The following is a 19,327-nucleotide window of genomic DNA, read 5'->3' on the forward strand; positions in this document are numbered from 1 at the left end:
GATAAAAACATTAAGAGAGGTTTCCATCCGTGGAGGGAACAAAGAGTTGAGTGTGTTGAGCTGAAGCCCGCTGTTGTTTTTAGCCACAGTCACCCCCTGCACCCCCGCCCCATCTCTGCTGCTGCCTCCTTTTCATTTGCTGCCTTTCTTATCCCGCCTGTGTGTGTGCGCCGCATCCATACCAAGATCCTCTGACTCCTTCTCCACATGTCCCCGCAGCTTGCACCGGATTTCATTACATAATTGAGCTCGTATCACCTCAGAAACACGGGGCTCACGTCGCGTCTGACTGACAGCTGATCGGCGCTTTTACGGTAAGTGGGCCTGATGGTGAAATCGATCGGGGGGTTGTGGGTGATTTGTAGCGTGGCTTTTACACATCCAGTCCTTTTATTCTCTGTGTGCCGGGCAGACGGCGTCGTTTCACGGCGGTATTGTGATTCAAAAGCTGGGGTGGTTGTCTCTAACTCCGAGCACAGATTCACCATCTCAGCCGTCTTGTTTATATATATATATATATATATATATATATATATATATATATTTAATAATAATGCCGCATTTTGGTGCCACATTTTTTGGCATCACTTGAGCATCCTCTCGCCTTCTTGTCTCAAGCTGCCACAGTGTGAGAATGTTCTGGAAACAACCCGCCTGAAGGGCTTTTATTCTGTAGTGAATTATTTAAGCTCTGCCAGCCTCACTTTTAAACAAATTTAAGCATGAAACAGGCCATTTGTCTTTTTAAAAAGGCAAATTTAAAGGCACCGTGTGTGTGTGTGTGTGTGTGTGTGTGTGTGTGTGTGTGTGTGTGTGTGTATGTGTGTATGTGTGCGCACAGAGGAGTTGACGTGCCTCCCATGCTGATGCAGAGGAGTACAGACAGCCACAGTGCCCTGGTTTCACAGGGAGGTGCTTTTGGCCTTTTGTCTGTCTTCTCAAACCTCCTCCAGCTCCCTTCTTCCGTCCTCCAGCCCAGTCTGTGATCTGGCCTCTTTTTTTCTCTCTCTCACCCCTCCTCTCCTGATGAAATGTTTCACCAACTCATCCCACACAGAAGCACTGCAGACTCATTAAACAAGTCCATTTGCTGGCCCTAATAAGAGAGCCAATGAAAGAGGAGCTCAGCTGAATTATTATTTAGGCTACATATTTATGCTATGTCATCCATCAGCGGTGTTATCAGTCCTCCTCCTCCCTGTGTCATGATCATGACAGATGTGTGTGTTCACACTATCCAACATGATACTGGGAGGATAAATAAAAGCCCCACTCGTCAGCCATCTTTCCCCAAAATGAGCTTATAAACCGGAAGGATTAAGTCCACTCCTGTGATGATGGGGGGACCTCTGAACTCTTGTACTATTTGGATGTGCCAGAACGAAGCCAGCCTAAACACAAAAGTAAGATTTGCCCTTTGCTCATCCTCTATTTTAATCCATTTGGCAGGGAAAATATGTTTCTCCAAAGGATAATGATAGAGCCATAAGGTATTTTCAAGAAGACTGTTGAAATGGCCTTGGAAGACATTTACAAAGAACTAAGGAATATATGAATGCTACATCAAAATTACTCACTCAGAAAGTGTCTTATATTACCCATAAATGCTACCCTGCAGTAGCATACATAAGAATCATATAACAGATGATGATTAAACCTGATTTTAATGTCAGTTGTTTCTCCTGTAAAGCACAATATGACACACACTTATGATCAATAGCATTTGCACAGCCCAGTCACCAGAGGAAAATGTTGGTATTGTACATTTATGCAAACTACAGACATATGACGGCAGTAGTTCAGTCCAGGGACTTGGTTTGGGAAATGGAGGATTGCCTGTTCAAGTCCCTGTTCAGGCCAAATATCAAGTGTGGACTGGTGGCTGGAGAGGTGCCCTTGTGCAAGGCATCAAACCCCCCAACCACTCAGGGTGCCTGTCCATGGGCAGGCTGTCACTCTAATGTCATAATGCATGTACAGTATAGGTCCTGTTGGTGCATGTGTGTGTGTATTTCGGGCCTGAGTGTATATGTATATGACAACAGAGTGAAATAAATTAGTTATTTATTTATCACCTGGTATGTCTGTAGTTTATTTTAGTACTCTAAGTATTTTATTTTCTTAGTGATTTTATCAGTGAAGTGGTGCATTGAACAAGTATTGTGTTGTCTTTTTGGTTGCATGTTGTTGTGGCTGTTGTGTTGTTGCTGCAGCAACAAATTCATTTCCTGGAAAGGATCAATAAAGTTGATTTGATTTGATCTGATATAAAATCTGATATAAAAAGTGTTTTCTGCATTACTTCTGAAGCTACCAGAGTGTTCTAGCTGTTCTACTGTCTATCTTTACCCACTTAATCATTATATCCACATTACTAGTGGTTATTTAACAAGATCACATTGTGTGAATATTTTATGAAAGCACCAATAGTCATCTCTGAAATATCAATACTGAGGTATTTGGTCAAAAACATTGTGATATTTGATCCCCATATCCCCAGCCCTTCGGATCATATCAGTGTTTTTAAAGTGACATAATTCAGAGTACATGTATATGAATGGTGGACAGAATGGTGGATGGCCTGACGCCTAAGTTGAGGAGCTACCAAGCAGCAGAGCACTGTTTGACACCAGACATGTTTTTTAACGGCATGTTGGGACATTTCCAACGCTGCTTGTGGCGACAACAACTGGGTACTTTAAGCCAAAATATGAGCTTTTCCTAACCATGCCAAGTGTTTTTTTATGCCTAAACCAAACCACATATTAGCCACAGCATAATCCCAACATAAAATTAAAGACTGAAATGCAAAGAAACTTAACTTTTCAACATTTTGTCTGAAGTGTACAAATGTAACATATCCGTGATTAACAGAAGCAATGCCAACATTTATTCTAGCAATTCAGCTGCATTTGCAAGACTTTATTCTCTATATTATCATGACTACCATCGTTTTTAGCTCAGGGAAGTTAATTTACAATATGACAAGAATGGCATTGTAAAGAGAGCAAAGACACAGAAGTAGTAGGTGATATCATTCTACCCTTAAACTCAGGCAATAAATACTTTTTATCGTCATCTGTAAAATCACCCCAAGTCAACCATAAAAAGTAGACCTGCTATATACCTGCAGGAACACTGACTCAGGGCAACCAGGAGAAATGCTAGTTTTCTAGCATGCTAAATTAAGATGGTGAACATGGTAAACATCACTGTCTGCTTAGCATCAGCATGTTAGCATTGTCAATATAAGCCTGTATAGCTCAGGATGACTTGCTGGTACCACAGGTTCAAACAAACAAGCGTCCGTATTGGCATTAAAACTCCTCATCAAGTACAAGTCAGCAACATCAGCTGGGAGGAGAAAACATTTACAATGAGATATTTGTCATCAGCTGACAGTTCACTCAATAAGCTTCATTTCAGCCCGGCAGATAGAGGCTCGATCAGTGAGGAGACATGAGGGTTACATGACGATGAGTGGTGACGAATTTTAAAAGCAATGCAGATGGGAATAATTAGAACACTAATGCTAACCTTTTCAAAATAATTGTAACACGTTAAACACACACACACTCCTCTCAGAGCAAAGTGATGTATTGCATTGGTGACATGAAGTGTGCACACATGCCATCGCAGCCTTGTTGACTTCTGCCTCAGGAAGCTTTAAAGCCTCCAGCCTGCGACCCCACTGTCCAGCATAAAAGACAGCACCTGTCACGCCATGCTCACACAAACTGCTATGTTTAGACTGATAGCGAGGGAGGCCGAGTGTGTTATTGAATGGAGGCTGTGGGATTCACTCTGACACACATGGATTCGTCACTCTCTGTCAAACACTCTGCAGATGTGACATCAATATTAAAATTCACAGGGAGGTGGCTGCTAATAACCTCGACAACACATCCACCCACGTCTGTGTTGCAGGGCACTGTGTAACTTCTGCAGAACAATGCCCTGCAGCCTTTTGTATTTGTAGTAAGTGTTAAAATCATGGGCCCACTAATGATACACACATCACAACTTCTGGTTACAACGTGATAATTGGGGTTGTGTCACAGCACAGTGACAGAGCTCATTTTTCCTAAAATTACTGAAACGCTTCAGAGAGCAGCTCGATGTTTGAGTACACATGGTAAAGAGCGGTCCTGTAATGGATGTCAGTCTTGTGCGAGTGGGGATTTTAATATAACAAAGTGTGATGAGCCGAGCCGAGGCCCCCCAGGGCAGGATTGTTATTTACATCATCTTGGGACCTTTTCAAAGCCGGCAAGATCACAATCTGGTGCTCGGAAATCGAATTGCTTTGTTACTCTCATTATTCTCACAGTAGCTTCCAGCTGTTGTGCGCCTGGTTGTTATGTCTAGAACCAAAGAATAATCCACTCTGAAACGCTGCTAAAATCAGCTGTTGGTTATTTTCAGAGCCAATGTTATAGTCCGTTTGTGATTATTTGTACTTATGTGACAACTTAAACAATATTTTTCCCCACATAGCTACAATAGAGTGTCTGGAAACCTTTAAAGTGACAGTTTACCCCAAAATCAAAAATACATGTTTTCCCTCTTCCCTGTAGTGCTATTTATTAATCCACATTGTTTTGGTGTGAGTTGCTGAGTGTTGGAGATATCGTCCGTAGAGATGTCTGCCTTCTCTCCAATATAATAGAACTAGATGGCACTCAGTTTGTGGTGCTCAAAGCGCCAAAAAAATCCATCTGAAAAACTCAACAGCAATGTCTCTTTCAGGAACTCATGACCCTCAAGATAATCCACAGACCTTGGTGTGAGCAGTTTCATGTAGGAAATGTTTTCTTTCTACTGAACTACACCCACCAACGGTATCACTGTGCAGAAGGAAGCGTGCATCTACTCATGGATGAGAGGCTCATGCTTGTGACAGTGTGAGATGTAAACATTAATGGTGTCCTCCTTGGCTGAGCTGTAACGTTAGCTAGCTCAGTGGTGCTAGGTGAGCTAGCAGTAAATGCACACTTCCTTCTGCGTAGTGATACTGTTGGTGGGTGTAGTTCGGTAGACAGAAAATAGTTCCTACATGAAAGTGCTCACAACAAGGTCTGTGGATTATCTTGAGTAACTGGGTCATGATTTCTGGAAAAAGACATTGCTGTCGAGTTTTTCCAATGTATTTTTTGGCACTTAGAGCACCACAAGCTGAGTGCCATCTGGCTCCATTATATTTGAGAGAAGGCAGACATCTCTATGGCCGATATCTCCAACACTGTGCAGCCCACACCAAAACAACCTAGATTGATAAATAGCACCATAGGTAAGAGGAAAAATATGCATTTTTGATTTAAGGGTGAATTGTCCCTTTAATTGGTGTCAGGCTTAAAAATCAAAGCGCAGAGGCATATCCAGACTCACTATTTAGCACCAACATCCAACATCCATACAGTGACAAATCTCTTGTGTAAGATGCACCAAGAACAAGATGTAAGTGCCTCAGAGGACCAAAATACAAAGCATTCAGATGACATGCTGTATTTTGAGTAAGACTCTCGGTTATGGGTCCAGAATATATCAGTTACCTTATCAGTACTGGGCCTTCAAAATGTGTTATCCTCATCTAACAGTATCATAAACATGCCTGATACATGGCATTAGGTTGATGAAGTGTGTTATTTAAGTTCTGTGACAATGATTTCTTATATAATCCAGGAGACTTTCCAATAGTTTATTTACTCTAAGAAGTTAGAGATTTGTATGAACTCATAAAGGAACATTTAATCCTTCTGTTTATCTGAAATGTTCAAAGTCACCATATTTGGAGATTTCAGTGGACAGACACCATACATGTGCTTGCCTGCTTTGGAAAAAAAAAAAGATATCTAACAAGGTTTGCATTTCTAAAAGCTCTCGTGATGACTGAAGAGAGGCGGTGTCTCCCTTTGTATTTAGTAAGTTGAGGCAACAGTGTGATAGTCAGCGTGCTCTACATTTCCAGTATAGCAGTTTACATATATCTTTAAGTTACTGCAGGCATTTGGAAACATGGTAGTGAGCAGGATGGGTGCTAATACATCACTGTTTATAGATATCTGCAGCTGCACCAAAGCACACAGTTTAATTGTGACATATTATCAACCTTTGCTATTTAATAACCTCTCTTTCTCTCTCTTTATTGAAGGGTATTGCTGCTCCACCCCTCCACCCATAAGATCTCTCCAGCCTTACACACACTTCTGCCATGCAGGAGGTGTAACCCTCCTCCCTCTTCTTCCTTGTGCACTATCGGAGGAGACCTTAGACAGAAAAAAAAATCCCAACCTGTAACCAGTCAAGATGTCAGACCAAGATGCCTCTTCACCGGCAGACCAGGCGCTGCCGCTCACCTCGCCCCGAACCCCCCTGCAGCTCTCCTTTCCCTTCATGAGGGAGGGCAGTCGGGTTTGGGAGAGGGAGAGGAAACCACCGCAGCCTGGAGAGCTGCCCAGCCCACTGCCCACCAAACGCACCCGCACATACTCAGCGTGAGTCGGAGAGATCTGCATATCTTTTGCTATTGTGCATCATATTTACTTGAACAATAGAAAAGCTTAAAATAATTATGGTAATATTTATGATGCACTGTTCCTTTTTCTCTCCCTCTGTTTCCATCTATGTCTCTTTCTCTGCAGGACAGTGCGAGCCAGATCAGGTCCAGTGTTTAGAGGGGTGTGTAAAAACTTCTCCAGGTCTCAGGGTCATGGATTCATACGTCCCTCTCATGGAGGAGAGGACATCTTCGTCCACATCTCTGAGTGAGTGAAGATGTTTAGTTTACACTGTCAGGGTTTTCATGGCATGTGTAGGATTACTAAACACAAATGAACATGCATTGACCAGGAAGAGACTCAAAATGGTCACGAAGAGATGCAAAGGAACTGCAAAGAGACACAGGATGACTACAAAAAGGGGCAAAACAACTGAGATGCAAAGTGACTTCAAAGAGACACAACATAACCTCAGTGTGTCGGTAAAGATTCTGAGTCATCCGGGTCATTATTGGTTTGGGCTCTACAGAATGGAGGAATGAAACCTTTAACTTACAGAACAGCATGTTCAACATTTTAAGATATTTATAATATGATATTTCCACTTCCAGGGATATGAGAGCTGATGGTACAAAAGACACTGTCACTATCTGTCAGTAGCAAGCCTCCCAACATTATGGAAGTGCTGTACTAACTTGCTAGAGCACCAGTTTGGGAGCAGGACACTGAGACAGTACCAGCTCAGAAAAAGTCATGGGCCATGAATGAGGTTTGTAATGTTGTTTGTGTTTCCTGGACAGCATCGATGGAGAGTACGTGCCTATGGAAGGGGACGAGGTCACGTACAAGGTGTGCCCCATCCCTCCCAAGAACCAGAAGATCCAGGCTGTCGAGGTGGTGATCACCTACCTGAATCCAGGCACCAAGCACGAGACCTGGTCAGGCCAGATCATCAGCTCCTAGACCAGCGCTCTGAGCCGCAAGGCTGCAAAAGCAAAGGGGGATTTAGTCTTAGGTGTTATTCTTTTTGGGGTGTTAAGTTTCGAACCAGGTCTGGGGAAGAGGGATCAGAGTGTGGCGTGTCGCGGAGTTCAACCTAAGGTGGCTTAGTTATTTAGTAGCGTTGGTGGAAGTTTGAGTTTGAGGTCAGCGCTGGAAATTAAACTTTGAATGTATTCGTTTGAATGTTTTTCTTTGATGGTCATGATTTGGGTTTGAATGTTTTAATTTGAAGGTTAGGGTTCAGGGCTTGGTGATAGAAATTTTATTTTGACTTAAGGGATATATTTTAGTTGGGAAACCAGTGGTTTAGAGGTGAGCGATTTGTCTTTGATGAGATGACAGAGGCCGAATCACATTTTGAGAAAATTTGACCCAGTTCGCTATATAAATACACTCCATTTGTGCACGACAGACAGAAGAGTTTAAAGTTAAAATCTCAAAGATTTTAATTTAAATTGTTTGTTAAGTCCAATCACCAAATGAGGTAACACAATAGTGACTGGGCCTATAGCCCACTACGAAAGCCCTTGCATTTGCAGTATCATGTGTCTGTGGCGACCAGTGCTGGGCGTACTACCATTACTACTGTAGCTACTGTCATCACATTACATTTGTCTGTAATGCAGTAATCTAATGCATTACAGTTCTAAATTCAGTAATCACATTACAGTTACTAATCAAACAATCATGTTATGTTTACATCACATAAGTTCTTCAATTATCTGCATAATGGGCTGAGAGAAAAGGTTAACCAACATGCTGAAAAACAATTTTAGAGGCTCCTTCTCTTTAAGTATAACCTGTTATTCAGTAATACGTCAAATGCAGCCAACTAATCTACCATAAAGCCTTGGTTTGGTGAGCGAGTGTTCAGTGCAGTTCATATGCTGTTTAAATGTGTTTTTTACCTTTTTAGTCTGTCATCATTTATTGGTCTTAAGAAGGCCAGTCACTTATATTTTTTATTTAGGCAATTAATATTTGTTCAATGCGGTTTTAGGAAACCAAACCTCTTTATATATTGATATAGTTTCATTTTGAGGCAGTTATAGGCAGTGCCATCCTGATTCTCCTGATCCTTGTTTGGTGCTGATATGTGGGCACATGTGAGGTTTAATGTTAATTTGCTAACTTGCAAATACACCAATCAGCCAAAACATTAAAACCATTGGCGGGTGAAGTGAATAACATTGATCATCTTGTAACAGTGCAATGTATTGCTGGAAAACCTTGGGTCCTGGCATTCATGTGGATGCTACTTGAAGTGCTCCAGCACTTGTCAATGGCAGTGGTCCCCCAGCAGGACAGTGCATCACGCCACACCTCAAAAACTGCTCAGGAATGACAAAGAGGGACAAAGAGCTCAAGGCATCGACCTGTCCTGCAGATACCCCAGATACCAATCTGATCTAACATTTGAGGAACCTTCTGCCCCAGAGGTACCCCCCGATCGATGGTGAGTGCTCCTTGGAGCAGACTTGGCTCTGACCTGTCAAGACATAGACACAGGATCTCTGGTGGTGTCCAATAATTTCTGGCACCAGGGCGTTAGCTTTAGGTCTTTTGAGTCCTGTAGGTTGTGGGGTGAAGTACCAGCACATCCCACAGATGTTTGATCAGATTGGGATCTGGAGAATTTGGGGGTCAGGTCGACGCTTTGAGCTCTTTTTGTGCTCCTTGGGCCATTCATGAGCAGTTTTTGTGGTGTGGCATGGCGCATTGTCCTGCTGGGGGGCCACTGCTACCGGGGAGTGTCGCTGCCATGAAGGGGGGTACCTCTTCTGCACTGGTGTTGAGGTGGGTGGAGCATGTCAGATGGCAACCACATGAATGTCAGAGCCCAAGGTTTCACAACAGAACATTGCACTGTACCAAGCTGATTAATGTGTTCACTTCACCTGTCAGTGGTTTTAATGTTTTGGCTGATCGGTGTACTGTATGTGACAATGCATTTCAGGTGATGTTGTGGAGTAATGTAACAAGTAGTGTAAAGAATTACTTTCTGCAGGGAGTAATTTGGTAAAGTAATGCATTGCTCTTTTTAAAAGTAGTGAGTAGTATGTAAAACGTTACTTTTTTCTTTTTCTTTTTCTTTTTTTTTTTTTTTTGAGTAACAACCCCAGCACTGGTGGTGACATTTTTGGGAAAAGTCACATTGGTTTGTCCACCAGAGAGGGTAGGCGGAGCTAACGCAAAAACTTACTCTTCACCTCACTTGTGTGTGAAGCTGCGTACTCAGTTTTCCAGTCTCTGCTGGAAAAACAGAGATCTTCAAGTTTATAATTGAAGTTCAAAGGGACCAGCTCGATGGAGTTGTGAATTTCCGTTCCATTTCTGTTCCCCTTCTTTTTACATCTAAGCCACCAACTGATGTAAATGACACACCACCACTGCCAAAAGTCATGCGACATGTATCCAGTTAAAAAAAAAAGTACAATTAGTTCAGCCATATTGTGTCTGTGTTTACAAAGCCAGATGGAGACGGTTGCCTCACAGCAGAACATCACATCAAAAGGAAATGAAGGAAAATTACATTTGTAACATTTGCCCCCTTTGTTGTTTATGATCAGGCTTGTTAAGGCACAGCTGCTCGGATCTGCCTTCATCTCGCTGCCTTCAGAAAACATTTTAAGATGCTTTGAGGTACCACAAAACCTTGCTAGTGCATGGCTGCCAGACGGAAACAATCAATGCACTTACAGAGGAAAGCATCTTTGACAAAGATCCCTTAATGTGCTTCAGCCTCAAGAGTTGCGATAAGCTCTATGTGTAAGGAATTATTCTCCTTCTTAATATTGTAGCACTACTGTATTTTGTCTACTCAGCCAGTGTAGAAATCCAGTATTATTGTAGCCAGCTCCTATGACGGTCTTAAGTTTGGGTGGTAGAGACAGTAGATGGACGTAGTGTGGGCTTGCCACTGGGAAACCAGGCCAGAGGGATTTTGGTTGGGGAAGGAAACCGGAGAGGGAGGAAGGTCAGGGAATGGGCAGAGGATGGAGTGATTGTCCGTAGATGTACTTGAGCACTGATACAGCTTGATTTGAAATGTTGCAAAGCACGTGTAATCAGGAAGACAGTGATTAAAGTCAGCAGTCAAAATAAGCTGATAAAAAAGGAAAATAGCTGAAGAAGATGAGCTGCTGATTTTTAGGTGGAAGGTTGAACACGGGGGAGTCCGCTAAGTTGCATACGTCACGGCAAACGACTGTGAAAAAAAAAAAACAGAGCAGCAAAAGCTTCCTGGTGTAAGTTTAAAAAGACTATTTATTTATTGACTTATTTATTTTCATTTGTAACTATGAGACCATCAGGTGTTTGGTAATTAAAAGCTGCATTTATAAGTACTTGTGCAAATTTAAGCCTATTTGAATACACTGCACACCTCACTCTAATGATTCTACCCTGTTGATATCCCTTTGCTACTGTCATGTCATCACTGACAGGCGAAAAAAAAAAACTTTCCAAACACAAGTTTCTAATTTCTACATAATCCTTGTCTAATTTTTAATAACTGTGTGATGTTCAAAATAACAAGCAGTTTTTGTTGTTTTGGAAATCGGCATGTTCTGTGCTGTTTGTTGTGTTTTTATTTTTATTTTTACGTAGAGTGTGTTGATGCTGTTTCACCCTGCAGTAACACAGCTGGAGCCTTCAGAGAGGCGTCGTCAGGTCTCCCATGCATCTTTGATGTTTCGCCATGAGTGTGACTTTAACGTCATAGTAACACACTGCATCTGTTTGGTTTCTCTCCTGTGAGAGAAACACGTTTGATTGTGTTCGCAAGCACTTTTATTTTTGTCAAATCACTGTGACGCTGTCTTTTGTCATTAAGATAAAGTTTCAATAAAACTTACTACTGTATTCACAGACCTGTGTGGGGATATTATTTTGATAATGTAGTGCAAAGACTGCTCTGTGCTCTTTTCGAGTTTAGTATTTCTAGTCCTCGCTGGTGTCGCTACAAAGTGGAGTAAGTAGGGCGGTTATTTTGAGAGACCTCTTTGACAAAGTTTCTTCTGTGAACTTTGCCTCAGTGTCTCAGACTGCTGTTTGGGATGTTAGAAAATGTTCAGCTGAGTCTTTGCTTTGGCTCAGACTGTTGTGTCCACATCTCGTTTTCTCTCACTGGTATCCATTAGAGGGCAGCCCAGCACAAATAATCTCCTACTTTATTACACAACTCTCTTTGGTGGGCACACAGGGGTCAGTGAAACAAATAAACAAACAACACACAGCATACAAATGTTCCAACTCACTGAAAAGAAAGGGGCTGCCACTGACCTGACCTGGCAACCCAGACACAACAGACTTGTACTTGGATCAAGGGCAGTGGTGAAGGAAGCATTCAGATCATTTATCATTTTAGCATTTAAGTAAGTAAAAGCAGCAATGCCACACTGTGAAAACACTCAATTGCAAGAAAAAATACTTCACTGAAAATGTTTCTTAAAAGGACAGCTCAACCCAAATCCCAAAATACATATTTTTCCTCTTACCGTAGTGTTATTTATTAATCTGGATTTTTTTGGTGTGAGTTGCTAATTGTTGGAGATATTGCCTATTGCCTTCTCTACAATATAATGGAACTAGATGGCACTCTGGCTTGGGGTGCTCAAAGTGCCAAAAAATACATTTTAAAAAACTCAACAGCAATGTCTCTTTATAAAAGACATGACCCGGTCACTCAAGATAATCCACAGACCTTGTTGTGAGCAGTTTCATGTAGGAACTATTTTCTTTCTATCAAACTTCACCCACCAGCTGTATCACTGTGCAGAAGGAAGCGTGCATCAACTGCTAGCTCACCTAGCACCACTGAGCTAGCTAATGTTACAGCTCAGCAGAGGAGGACACCATTAATGTTTACATCTCATACTGTCGGAAGTGCAAGCTTCTTCTCCATGAGTAGATGCATACTTCCTTCTGTGTGGTGATACGGTTGGTGGGTGTAGTTCAGTAGAAAGTAAACAGTTCCTACATGAAACTGCTCACAACAAGGTCTGTGGATTATCTTGAGGGTCATGAGTTCCTGAAAGAGACATTGCTGTTGAGTTTTTCAGATGGATTTTTTGGCGCTTTGAGCACCACAAACTGAGTGCCATCTAGTTCCATTATATTGAAGAGAAGGCAGACATCTCTACAGCCGATATCTCCAATACTTAGCAACTCACACCAAAACAATCTAGATTGATAAACAGCACTACAGGTAAGAGGAAAAATATGTATTTTTGATTTGGGCCGAACTGTCCTTTTAAGAAACATTTTCAGTGAAGTATTTCCACTCACAGTAGAGTGTTTTCACAGTGTGGTATTGCTGCTTTTACTTAAAAGATAAATGATCCAAATACTTCCTTCACCACTGCCCTTGATATAAGTTAAACTGCTGTAGCTCTGCCACAAATGTAGCAGAGAAGAAGTATAAAGGAGCAAAAAAGAGCAATACAAGTAAAGTTAGAATAAATGTAGTTATATTCTACTGCTGACCAGTGGAGACTATATAGATGTTAGAGTACACTCATTGCAATGCATAATCACAAGAAAACTAAAGAGTAGTTTACCGTTTTTATTAAGCCCATCACTCTGACCACCAGCTGTCTGTAATGTATAAAGCTGTCACACTCTCTCTGTCCCTTTCTCCAGCGTCGGTCCTTATTCCTTAGGCCACTTCACTGCCTTTTTCAATACATCCACCAGATGTCCTCCCTCCTTTACCTATCACTTGACCCATCTTCACGGCTCTTTCCACTCTGCAGTTGCCTGGTCTTCCCCACCCAAACCCTCACCTGCACGTCATTCCCTCATCGGCTTCTCAGTTCATAACCGACCCAGTTTCATTCACTCTCTGCCAGACCCTGATCTAAGTTGCTCCTTCATGACTTTGCTTTACAACCAGCAGCACTAGTGCCTGGACCTGCCTGTCTACTTACTTCCATCTATACCTCCATCCCTCCCTGCCTGGCTGCCTCTACCTCCCTGTAAGACTATACTGTATATACCTTTATTAAATCACTTATAATATCCTATCTGCCTGCTTCATCTGTGTTTGGGTCCTTCTGGGTAGGAAACGGGTTGAGTGTGGTATTTGTAAGACCACGTGTTGTACAGTATTTCATAAAAAAGAACCTCCATCTTTAGTTCTCTTTGTGAGACTATGTTTGCTCTGAGAAATACAAAGGTGTGAGAGAGTGATAGGTATTTTCCAATTTTATCTGTAGTGTCAGACAAGTAAAACACCAGGAAACACCACGAGTTTGCTTTAATAGAATCTGAAGTTGGAGCAAGTTCTTTAAAAGATTGGTTCAATGTGTCATGTTCAAGCTCTGACGCAGACATTCACATGCTTATAGACACAGATAGAATCCGAAAACAGTGAACTATAAGCCATTAAATGACTGAAAATTGAATCAGTCCATTAGATATACCAGGGGAAAAAGAATAAATAGAATATGCTTGAAATCTTTACAAGAAGAAAAAGTCTGGCATGCCCTGGAGCTGAGCATGTTTCAGGTGTGAAGGGAAATCAATAAAACAGACGATGATGATAAAATAAATATAGAAGGCAAACACAGCAATGAGCATAATGAGGCAGAAAAGATAGGACTTTGGTCTGACTCATAGAGACTGTTTAATTTTCAGACTTTTTTATATCGACCCATATCTTTTCAACCTGAAGACTGCAGCCATATGTCACAGCAGCATCTGATTTATTTGGCTGATATGAACCAGAAAGGAAGAACTAATCAGAGAAAATCAGCAAGTGCAGGATCTGTTTGAAGTGGAAATCTGTCCCCCACTCTCATCACTGTACCTCAGTCACAGCTCTGACCACATCTGATGAGATCCAAACACAAAGACGTCCAAGACAAAACGTATAAGATATGCTCGGCAGATCCTGATATGAAAGATGGACATGACAGTTGTAGAAGCAAAAAAGTCAAGGTCCCGAGCCGGGCCAGTTAGCTCGCGACCTCGCTCTTTTCCTCTCAAACGGACTTTCTTTATCTTCCATTAGATATCAAAAACTCAGATACTCAGAGGTAAAAAAAAATCACTGGAGACACGTAGAATCAGATGCAACTGAGTTTAATGTGCTCGCAGGCAACAAACACATCACAACCCAAATGAGCCAAGCTCCGGAGCAAGGCTGGAATTTCTTTGTTTGCGCTCGCTCTTTTATCGTAGAATTTCTGCTGAGTCATCTCTTTCCCTTAATCCTTCTCACTTGGCTCTGATCGTAACATATCCCACCTCTGCTGAGTCACTTTTTCTCCACCATATTGGTGTCATATTTCTGCTGAGTAATGTTTTTCCTAGATCTAAGACCGCCTCCTCTTACTAGGGTCATTCTCAGGACAAGCTGTAATTCCCCTAATTTTCCACTAGTGTTTTCTGAACCCATTCTCATGCTATTTTTAGAAATGATTCACAGTGAGTCCTAGGTACTTCTCCACCACAATGCTTAAGTGCTCAATAAGTGTGTGTGTGTGTCATAAGAATACATGAAATATTAAACCAGTGTGTAATTTGTCAGTTGCACAGATTATATTGCTTCAACACATATCTTTTTAAAGGTCAACTAAAAGGTACAGTATATGTCTTCAGTAAATCAGTACATTACACTACACAGTCCAGGCTCTGATGTAGACATACCTTAGCCAATTATGAACAAGCGATGTATGTAATCAAATGTCATCGGAATTTTCTTATCAAACAGCAGTTAGGCCTATAGAAACGTGGAATTTTTAATTTAAGATACAACACCCTCTCTGGGCCAATCAGTGTGATCAGAGAGCATGCTGAGACAAAATCTGACGGTCAGTGTGTGAGGAATCACCTCAGACATGACTTCTGATCAACATGCAACTCAGCCCATGTGGTAAAAATCAGCAATTCCAACATGTTGTTTCTCCGCCTCCTACAGTTCCAATTTTTTCATACATTTTAAAACATTTTACAACAAACAAACAACAGCCACAATCATTCAGTTAACCTTAACCCAACCCATTACCAGCCCAGAAACAGAAGAAACATGGACATAACTTTTCTAGGATGTCTAGGTGGGATGTCTATAAGCCCATCATAATGTTCCACATCATCCACAGTGGACTGCAGTAAAGCCCCGCCCCCTTTTTCAACAAGCATGGCCAACTGTGAAGCAAGGAGGAAACCCAGGACACGTCTCCGTCTATTTATCCTATTGTTAAAGTAAATCATTTCTGTTTATAATGTGTTTAGAGTAAACCTTTACTCAGGATTTTTTTCCCGAAAATATCTGTCCATTGGAATGGACGGAGGATGTGAATGTCACCAGAAAATGGATAGTGGAAAATCCTGTTTTAAAAAGGGAAAAATGAATTAAACTTGATTTACTAATGATACAATCAGCTTATGATACATCCTATTGATTATGTTCTCTGAATATTTAACTCAGGAGAATTTCAGCAAACTGGTTTCTGGAGATATTTCAGAAATTAAGGATATTTTGAGTCAAGATGACAAATACAATACAAAATATATATGCAGTGTGTTTTAAAGCATCACTTTATTCATTGATATAAGTTAACCGTTCATGAAAAAGAAATAAATTAATGTTTTTTTGTTGAAAAAAGGTCTATTCAAACCATTTATTGTCATTTTTACTATTAGGTGATTTCTGCGTTAAGATTCTCTGTCCATTGGAATGGACAGAAAAAATAACACATAATAAGTATCCTAATCAAAACATTTTCTTTGCTAATAATGGGTTAATAATGAAGACAATAATAATAATACAACAGTAAGGAGCAACACCAATGGATAATCATATGAATAAAGTGTATGATCATGTGTAGTACCTAAGCAGCACATTCTTATGAATTTGTTTTTATTTTGTTCATTATTTTCCATCACAAAGCATCAATCACAATCAAAATCCAGACATCTTGAATATGAAGCATGCACAGACACACAGACACAGACACACACACACACAGACACACACACACACACACACACACACACATTTATAACTTGCCGCGTTCACGTAGATGAGTAACATTTGTATTGTGGAGGAAGTGAGCGAAATCTGGTCACCCCACTGATAGTTTTAACTGACAGTGTGTGTCAACATGTGTATGTGTGTGTGTGTGTGTGTGTGTGTGTGTGTGTGTTTGCATGTGTAAAAGAGAGACAAACACAAACACACACACACACACATAGAGGGAAGATGAGATATCCTCCGTAGGGTGATTGTTCCAAGTAATGAATTGATAATAAATTCCTGTCATTAAATTACGTGTGTGTGTGTGTGTGTGTGTGTGTGTGTGTGTGTGTATCCTACATGTTGATGCAATAGGGTCACAGCACTGCTCAGACACCAGAGTTAACTGCCTGTGCGTAACCTGAACATTTACAGATGAATTAAGATGAAGAGATTGTACTAACTGAGTGAGGACACTCACTTTGCAGGATTAATTTACTTCACTCAGTCTCTCCCGGTGACTGTATTACAGGATGTGTATGTACATATGTGGTGCAGATAAACACCACAAAAAGCCTCTGAACTGAGAAGTGTGTGTGTGGGGGGGTTTATAGCATGTTATCTGCAATGAATTTTATGGCCCGACCAACCTTTGCTCTTCTCTTTTCTCTCCTTGATTTCCTTTCCATAGCCGCCATTCAGACATTTACGAGCTGTGTGTCTGTGTTTGCTGTCTGCCTATCTCTGACACATAATATAGTGAAGACACACACACACACACACACACACACACACACACACACACACACAACACATGCTGTATATCATCTGTCAGATTTTGAAGTTTTTGTTGTAATATACACAGACTTCATCTTAAAGGTCCAGTGTGTAGGATTTAAGGGCGTCAGCTGGCAGAAATGTTTTCATTAGTTTATAATCACCTGAAAGTAGGTATTGTGCTTTCATTACCTTACAATGAGCCGTCTATATGTAAATAGGAACCAGGTCCTCTTCCATAGAGTCAGCCATGTTGTTTTACAGTAGCCCAGAACAGACAAATCAAACACTGGCTCTAGGTAGGCCATTTGTGTTTTTGCGTTGGCCACTGTAGTTCTTGGCACACAAGAGAAGTTCAAATTCTGCGCCCTCGCTGCTGGATGTCACATAATCCTACACACTAGACCTTTAAATTACAAAAATTAAAGATCATTTTAAGATTACATCGCGGTGTTTATGTGTATTAAGATAAGCACGGAATGCACTGAGATTAAATTGGTACAGATCTTCTCATTTAAATCCTGGTCCAGGTTCCATGCTCCTAGGGTCCTACGTCTCTTGATATAAACTAACATTGTAAGAGAAAGGTAAGGGTTAGCTTCTCAGTCAAAATTTCAAAAGCATGAAGTAAGGTTAATGTTTTTGATATGCTGTTTGAACAGGGAAAATCTGCTCACCCATTGTGGAGGCATCAATCAAGAGTAAAAGAAACTGTCTTGCCCACAAATTCGAGGGTTTTAAAGAGCATCTCTCTCTCTGTTTATCAGACCACAAATGAGAATTGGTTAACTCACCACCCCACAGAGACCTCCACGTCCTCCCCATTGCTGTGGACTGCTTCCCCAGAAAGAGAGCAAGCAGCTATAGTGGCTTGAATTCGGCCAGCACAAACCTCATGCTGGGTGTCACAGTGGGCTGGTGGTCAGCGTTTTTCCCCACCAGGTCTAACCTATGTAACAGCAACAGCAAATTTTTCTGATCCGACGAGGAGTTAGAGCTGTCCAGTCCCTTGGTTCTGGGGTTTGTGCTGGCTCAGTTTGGGTTGTTGTAGTCGCTGACTGGGGTCCGTCTGTGGAGCTGCTGCCTGCTTTCTTCCCTAGGATGTGGTCTGTAGTGGCGGGGAGTGAGACTCTCGCTAATGCTAGCTATGTAAACTTGAAACCCTTAGCTATGAGCCTGTTGCTCCAGTTAGCAGAAGGCTAAACTATTAGCAACATGTTCTGTCCGTTTCTGAAACTCCTCGCCAATACTGACACGTGTCATTTTTTCATTTAGTTTCAGACTCTCTTTTTGATAAGATCGCCTTTGCAGTGTAGACAGTTGTTGCAGACACTAGAATAGTAACTTTCTCTGCAGGATTCTTCGCCATTGAGTCAGGCTGTTTACCAAGGGTTGTGCACGTACATCTGCATTTGTAGAACAGTCAATAGGAACTCCCTCTCTCTAAAATGACCTATGATTGGCTAAAGTCTCTCATTGTGGCCTAGATTTTCTAAAGCCTGAGACAGAGCCAAGAGGAGGTGAAAAAGTCTAGTGCTCTTTCAGACTACTTGACTTGATGAAAGGTAATATGGGATTTCTTCCCAATGTAGCCAAAATTAAACTGCCTACCCCAGCTTTAATGTGTCATACTGACTGGATATTGACCCCAGGAACATAACACACTGTTGTGAACTCCTTTTGCTCACCAAGGAACAACATGACTCCTGGTGTGTTCAGGTGCGCTCTGCTAGCTCACACCCAACAAGCTCAGCAGTTTGTGTCCTTCATGTGTTGCTGCCAATGTGAGTTTCAGGTCTCCCAGAGGTGACATGTGTGCAAGACCTCACCTTTACTCTGCTGCTGAAGGTCAGTGCAGTGTGTTTCACATTACACTGCCATCAGTTATCCAGTGGTTTAATCTTTACCTGTCCTTTTTTTTCCCTTTAAATTGTATGTTACCAACAAGCTCACAACCAGCTACAATCTGTGCTCCCTGTGTTTGAAGCTTGTAATTCATGCAGACCTTGGCACAATAACAGAAGGTGAGAAGGTTATATGGCCCGCCCATGTGTCTTTAAAGGTTGTATATTAACAAATTGATGTGAGA

The 19,327-nt window shown here is 41.5% G+C and overlaps 1 protein-coding gene across 1 annotated transcript; it reads left to right on the forward strand.

Annotated features, from left to right (window-relative positions):
- Positions 1-79: 79 nt before the first annotated feature.
- On the forward strand, positions 80-11,369 carry csdc2a (cold shock domain containing C2, RNA binding a). Its single transcript, XM_033612231.2, has 4 exons — positions 80-314; positions 6,152-6,494; positions 6,642-6,764; positions 7,298-11,369. The coding sequence occupies exons 2-4, from the start codon at positions 6,307-6,309 to the stop codon at positions 7,458-7,460; spliced, it is 474 nt and encodes a 157-aa protein (XP_033468122.1). The 5' UTR covers positions 80-314; positions 6,152-6,306; the 3' UTR covers positions 7,461-11,369.
- The last annotated feature ends 7,958 nt before the right edge of the window (positions 11,370-19,327 follow it).

The sequence above is a fragment of the Epinephelus lanceolatus genome, chromosome 21, assembly GCF_041903045.1.
Source record: "Epinephelus lanceolatus isolate andai-2023 chromosome 21, ASM4190304v1, whole genome shotgun sequence".
NCBI classification, from domain to species: domain Eukaryota; kingdom Metazoa; phylum Chordata; class Actinopteri; order Perciformes; family Serranidae; genus Epinephelus; species Epinephelus lanceolatus.